At 50.3% G+C, this 7,264-nt stretch overlaps 1 protein-coding gene across 1 annotated transcript in view; it reads left to right on the top strand.

The window, feature by feature from the left end:
- Nucleotides 1-7,264, top strand: part of LOXL2 (lysyl oxidase like 2) — a 69,747-nt gene that overhangs the window by 38,414 nt on the left and 24,069 nt on the right. Inside the window, 1 exon segment of the mRNA XM_014466186.2 lies at nt 1,930-2,113. Coding sequence (XP_014321672.1) covers nt 1,930-2,113 — 184 coding nt within the window.

The following is a 7,264-nucleotide window of genomic DNA, read 5'->3' as shown; positions in this document are numbered from 1 at the left end:
CCGTTCCCCAGCCCCCCGCTGTCCACCCCCCCCCCACTTGGGCCCCTGCCATGTGATTTCATGGCCACATCCTTTGTGTGACCTCAGCCTGAGCCTCTGAGCTTTCCTCATGTGTCCGATCCCAGGACCTACTGTTTGGAAATTCCTTTTACTATGCGGTTTAAAGCAGATGAATCAAGTTCATACCAAACCAATTAAAGAAGCAAAAAGGCAAGGGAGCCTGACATCACATTTTCCCTTGGTTCCTCTCTTCCCTCCAGGGCCCGCTGACTCGGCCTGGCCACTGCAGGCTGCGGCGAGGCTGCTGGCGCTCTGCCTCCACTGAGCGTGGGTCAGGGATGGCCCGCTCCCTGGGAAGGGGCTGGCGTCCAGCCAGACAGCTTGGGAAGGGAGGTGGGAGAAGCGAGGGTCATAGGCCCCAGGGAACCGGCTGGAGCCAGCAGTGTCACTGTTTTGCTAGAATTAGAGCTCCTGAACTCCTGAAGCCAGTGGGCATTTTGCACCCACCCCGTCCCGTTTTTTGTCTCCCTAGTGGCAGGGTCCACTCAGAGCTGTAGAAGTGGGTGCTGTCACAGCACCCCACCCTGCCATGGCAGCGTGAGGCGCAGTTAGTGGGGGAGAGAGATGTGACCAAGTGGGAACCTCGGCTGGAGGATGGAGACACAGGGTTTTGTCTGACCCCTGGGCCCTCAAGGTGGCTGGTGTATATGCGAATGTTTAAAAACCTCCACCTCCAGCCCTGGCCTGTGTGGCTCAGTGGGTTGGGCGTCATCCTGTGCACCAAAAGGTTGCTGGCTCGATTCTGGGTCAGGGAACATGCCCAAGGAAGGGGAATGCAGGAGGCAGTCAACTGATGGTCAGCTCTCATATCAATGTCTCTCTCTCTCTCTCTCTCTCTCTCTCTCTCTCTCTTCTTTCTTACTCTCTTTCTAAAATCAATTTTTGAAAAATATATTAAAAAAACACCACTGCAACCAGGCCTGCTTTGGCTGGGCCATCGGAGGGGTAGGGATGGGGTGAAGGGAGCCCCGGGCTGAGGATTACACAGGCCAGAGTGGAACAATGACGGGTCTGATCCAACACACATGGAACAGCTGCGCAGTCACCCCTCACTCCCTCTGTGTTGAATCAAACGAGAGTCAACAGAGCCCCAAAGCCTTCAGAGTCCCCACCCCAACACACATGTTCAGGTACACACACGCATGCACACCCAAGCATGCACAGAAGCTGATGCAGACCAGGGTGTGTGGGCAGATGGAGTCAGGTGACCCGGCTCCCAACTCCTAAGGTGTGGTCCAGTGGTTCGCGATGCTGGTGGAGAGAGGCTCTGACTCCTACGCAATGAAGCAGACCCCACAGGTGATCAGGCTTCCAGGCTGCTGGTGAGCGTCAGGGGTGTTTAATCTGTAACCGCCCACCCTGTCTGCATCTTCCGAAGAGTGGGGCCCATTGGACTTGAGTGCGGTCAGGACTGAGAGCGGTGGCCAGGCAGGGCCCTGCTTTTACAGGGCTGTTACAGTCGGGTGGAGTGACATCCATCTGGGGTCTGCAGACTTGGGGGTAGGAGCTTCTTTCTGTAGCTCTAAAGCTTGAGGTTCTGGATGAGGGGGTGGAGGGAAGGGCTGGTGGCAAGGTCCTGGAGCCAGGCAGGGCTTGGGGGACGAGCTGATGAGGGTCCCGATGGGCTCCCCAGTGGCCCAGGACTAAAATGCCATAAGAGACTGCCAAGCAGAGCCGACCTTCAGAGTGAGTGTCCCGGACACACACACACACACACACACACACACACACACACACCTAGGACAGTTTTAGCTCCTGGCCCTGGTGCCTGGGCTTGGGGTGGGCAGTTGGGAAGGGAGGGGGTGGGCAGTGACTGCCCACTGAACGTGCATCAGCCTCCACACTCATCAGAATTGTGTGTCTCTTCAGCAGCCACTGGTGCGGTTGAGAGGTGGTGCCAACATCGGGGAGGGCCGCGTGGAGGTGCTCAAGAACGGCGAATGGGGTACCATCTGTGATGACAAGTGGGACCTGGTGTCTGCCAGCGTGGTCTGCCGAGAGCTGGGCTTTGGAAGTGCCAAAGAGGCCGTCACTGGCTCCCGGCTGGGCCAAGGTAAGGAGTGGGAGGACATGCGGTGGCCTCTCTCCACGGGGACCATGGCAGAGGAGCCCAGCACGGCTGGCTGCAGGGGCTTCCCAGGCTCTCCTTGCGTCTCCTCCTGCCCCCAACGGCTGCTTCTCTTAGAGACTCTCAGGCCTCTCCCTGGGTGGTCAGAGCTGGAAGGGCCTTAGGGAAACTGAGTCCCCATGTTCCGGATTTGGAAGCTGAGACCCAAAGAAGGGAGATGAGACAACATATTAGCCATCAATGAGTAACAGGGGTCTCCCAACCCCTAACCCAGGGCTCCCACTGCCCCGCTGGGCAACTGGAAATCTTGGGAGGGTCCTCCAGGAGAGGGCCTCAGCTTTCATCAGGCTGTGGACCACCCCGGGCACAAAGGAACCCCCATGTCCTCTTACTCTCCCACTCCGCACAGCCCCGCAAACCTCCCTGCCCCCAGACACTGGGAACGTGATACCCCTCTCCGATGTCATGGGATGCTAAGGAGAAGGGGCCTGGTTTTTATTAAGTGTCCTGAACAAATGTTCTGTTTGAGAAAAGAACAAAACACAAGGGACTTTCAAGCTGAGAGCAATGTTGTGGACGTGACATGACAACACAACAGAGTGTCCCTTCCCTCCTGGCCCATGAAGGCCACTGACCCGTGCGGGCCCTGGGTCTTCAGAAGGAGGCCCTTCACCCAGACACTGCAGCCCAGGGAGTGCCCAGCCTCTCCTGGGAACTGTGGGCTGAGCAGGGAAGCAGCCCTCAGTGCTGACCTGCAGGGCGGCTGCAGTGCACCTGGCTGGAGGGCCGGGAGGAGGGAGAATGGGCAGGGAGGAGGTGTGCGGTGTCCTGTCCTGAGGGGAAAGGATGTTTCCAAGCTGTCAGACACAGGGCCATTGCCCCACAAAAAGGAATGCAGTGAGGTCATAGATCCCAGCCCAGAGATGGAAATAATAGCAGGGACTGGAGAGAGTCCTGGCTTGTGAGGCAGCATTGCTAGAGGGGAGCTCAGGCTGTCTACTCCCAACAATGAGGAATTTGAGGCTCTGGAGAACAGCCCGAGGTCAATTGATAGTTAATGGTAGAGAAAGACTGACACCCCAGTCCTCTGACTCAGATTTGGGCCTTTCCCTATGCAACAAGTTTTGCTCACTTTCAGAACACCTCTCTACCGTCACTCTGCAGACTTCCTGGGCATGCACTGAAGTTTGGGGTCTAGGGTGGACTTTAATGTCACAGTGTACCTGTTAGGCCGTGCAACAGTCCTCGTCCTTCCTGGTATGGGCTTCCCTTAAATCTCGAATATTTAGAACAGAGCATTTTTCTGGTTGGCTGATGTGATGGTTTGTGCTCTCCCAAGGCCAACAGGGCAGAGACCAAGCTTGTTTTGAGGAATAAACAAGCACTGGGTAACATAAACATCCCATGACTCCTGGGTATGTGCTGTTTGACCTAATTACTGCACTGCCCAGAGCAGCCAAAGGCTTCCAAGGGCCTGCAGAACTCTGGGAGAATGAGACATTTATGATTCACGAAAGAACCATTGGATGATTTACTATCTGTTGCCACACTGGGTGGGGTCAACTCTGATGGGCAGAAAGAGAAAAGTCCGCAGTCAGTGTCAGGCCACAGAGCAGATGGGGTCCGTCCCGCAGTCCTGGCTCTGACTGGTAGAGCAGTGACCACACCCAAGTGAGGGCAGTGAGAGGGTGACCACTGAGAGTCCCAGTCCCAGACCTGCCCCTGCTTGCACAGTGCCTTTGAGTGGCCTTCTGGGCCTCAGAGTTTTTCTGGATTTATGTCTGAGGTTCTGTCTGACTCCAGCCTCCTGTGATTCTCTGAAACTTGTGCTTCTCACCAGGATGGATGTCAGGTCAGAGTCGGGCACTGTGCCTTGTGGTGCGGGATCCCCCGCACTCAGACCGCATTCCGTTCCGGTCGTCTGTCTATGCATCCGCCAACCCCCGGGACTGAGTGCTGCGTGCGGGGAGGGCCTCTGTCTGTTATCTCCGTGTCCTTAGTGCCGAGTCTGTGCCCAGCTTGTATTGTGCCAGGAATACTAATTTTATCAAGAATGAATGAATGGATGAATGAATGAGTTCCGGTTGCACAAGTAGGGTCAGCTGAACTAACATAGTAAAGAAGTTTACACATTCCAGACTTGCATTGTCCAATAGAAATATTATGCAAGCTATTTACCTATTTAACAGTTTCTAGACATAATTTTAAGCTTTCTAGTAGCCATGTAAAATAAGTAAACAAACAAACAAAAAGCAGGAGAACCCTGGCCAGGTGGCTCAGTTGGTTGGGCATCGTCCCATCCATCAAAAAGTTGTCAGTTTGATACTCAGTCAGGGCACATGCCTGGGTTGCAGGCTCAATCCTCAGTGGGGAGCGTGCTGGAGGCAGCTGATTGACGTTTTGCTCCCACATTGATCTTTCTCTCTCCCTTTCCTTTCCTCTCTCTCTCAAAAAAAAATCAATAAAAATATTAACAACAAGAAGCAGGTGAAATTACTTTTAATAATATATTTTCTTTACCTAGAAAATATGAAATATTTTTATTTCAACATGAAATCAATATAAATGCTATTAATGAAATAATTGACATTTTGTGTACCAACTCCTTGAAATCCAGGGTGTTATGTACACTCACAGTACATCTCAGTCTGCACTGGCCGCAGTCCAAGTGCTACTGCATTGGACAGGGAAGCTCTAGAACAGCGATTTTCAGCTGGTGTACTGCAAGAATTTTTAAAAACATGTGATACCTGACTATTTAGCCAGGAGCACTGACCTCTTTTCCCTTAGATTATCAAGTAACAGCGTGACAACTGCCAATACAACAATAGCCGTCCAGTGTGAATGAATCAACATTTATACTTTTTTTGTCTGATTGGCAAAAAATATAATAAATTTTTTGTGTGCCGCAGAATTTTAGTAATTAGTTTATGTGTACCATGAGATGAAAAGGTTGAAAATCACTGCTCTAGAGCTTTAAAACCCTTTTGCTTGCAATGCCCAATCAGAAATACATGTGACAGTGTATGCCAGACACATAAAGCTGAAATAAAACTTTGTGAAACAATGCTAAATAACCTTTACAACATGCAAAAAACACTGCTGTCTCCTAGTTTCTTCTTTTGGGCGCTTAAAAATGTGATTGCAACCTGCAGAGTTGTTTGTGGATCCAGAGTCCATACCTGGCTCCCTGTAGTCACCTGGGGCCAGGGTTTGTACAAGAAGGAAGAGCAGGGCCAAGGTGGAGGTGGGGAGCAATCCAGGGTACAGTCCAGAGCCCAGGAATAAGCAAAAGCTGGGGATCAGGATGCAGGTTAAACCTCGGTCAACAAGAGAAGGCAGGAGTCTCGGACCCTACTGGCTGTGCTGCAGCCAGTGCCTTCCATTGACACCTCCTGCCCTGCCCAACCCACCTCAGAACTGGGTGGTGCAGAAAACAAGGGTGAGAAGCACTGGTTTCCCCAGCTCGGTGCTCTGCCTGGTGCCCATGAATATGCATGCTGCGGGAAAGCGGGCCATGCTCTCTGGGCCTCGGCCCCCGGTGTCTGAGAAAGCCACATAAGTTTACATCAGTTAGGCCAGAAGGAGACTAACCAGATGTTTGTTGGAGTCTAAAGCATGCTAAGCTCTTGTGTTAATATTTCCTCTGTAGTTTAGCAATCCACAAACACTCGTTGAGTTAGTATGTGTTCTGCACGGTGCAATGGAGAATTTACTTATTCCACAATCACTTATGGTAATCGTTTCTGTTCTCTAGGAGCTCATCTCAAGTGGAGAAAATGATATAACCCCAAAGATAACTTACACTAACAAAGAGGTGATGACATGTAAGAACTAATACTAAAAAGCCCTAGCCGGTTTGGCTCAGTGGACAGAGTGTCGACCAGCAGACTGAAGGGTCTCGGGTTCGAATCCAGTCAAGGGCATGTACCTCAGTTGCAGACTTGATCCCCAGCCCTGTTTGGAACACATGCGGGGACAACCAATTGATGTGTCTCTCTCACATTGATGTTCCTCTCTCTTTCTGTCTCTCCCCTTCCCTTCTACTCTCTCTGAAAATCAATGGAAAAAATATCCTCTGGTGAGGATTAACAAAATAATATAATAATAATGAAAATAATACCTACCATTGGGCCAGTTATTTAATCTTTCATCTCCAGTTTCCTCATTTTATTGGGTTGTTGAGATGATTTAATGATTTAATAGAAGCAATGTGTATAGGACAGAATCCAGCACAGAGTAAGTGCTCAAATATTAGATATTCTCATCACCACAGTCATCATCCTCACTGTCATCCTCATCATCACCACCACCATCATTATATCATTACCATCATCATCACCACCACCATCATTATACCATTACCATCATCATCACCACCATTATTACCACCACCATCATCACCACCACCATCATTATACCATTACCATCATCATCATCACCATTATCATCACCATCATCATCACCACCATCATCATGATCCTCACAATCATCAAACAAATTCTGCCTGATCTAACTGGAGTCCCGGGTTGCTGCCCACTTCTACGCCCATCTTAACTCATGAGCTGTGGCCTCCGCTTGCTTCAAGAGCCCTGTTTAGAATCTCTATTTTGTCACAGCCTTTCCACTCTGAGTCCTTGGATGCTTCCAGCCATAGTTACAGATGTGTTTTTTGTAAATTTTGTAAAATTCTAGGGAATTGTAGGCTTCATCGCTTATGAATTTCCAAGGAAATGGAACTTGGCTTTTATAACATGGGTTGCTCTTAGAAGTTAATTTTTGGCCTCAGTGAGCCTAGATACTAGTGTCTTCAGACCCCGTGGCATAGCCAAGCGCCCTTCCTTTAGGTTCAAAACATAGGTAGGCCCTGGCCAGGTGGCTCAGTTGGTTGGAGTGTCATCCCAAACACCAAAAGGTTTAGGGTTCGATTCCAGGTCAGGGCATATACTTAGGTTGTGAGTTTGACCCAGGTGTGTATGGCAGGCAACCAATTGATGTTTCTTTCTCCCTTTGATGTTCTCTCTCTCACTCTCTTTCTCTCTAAAATCAATAAAACATATCCTCAGGTGAGAATTTTTTTAAAAATCATAGGTAGTCACCTCCATCTTTTACCACATTACAAGTCCTTGCATAAGT

This window comes from Myotis lucifugus, unplaced genomic scaffold (genome assembly GCF_000147115.1).
Source record: "Myotis lucifugus unplaced genomic scaffold, Myoluc2.0 scaffold_328, whole genome shotgun sequence".
Taxonomy (NCBI): domain Eukaryota; kingdom Metazoa; phylum Chordata; class Mammalia; order Chiroptera; family Vespertilionidae; genus Myotis; species Myotis lucifugus.
This window is presented reverse-complemented; position numbering and strand designations above follow the sequence as displayed.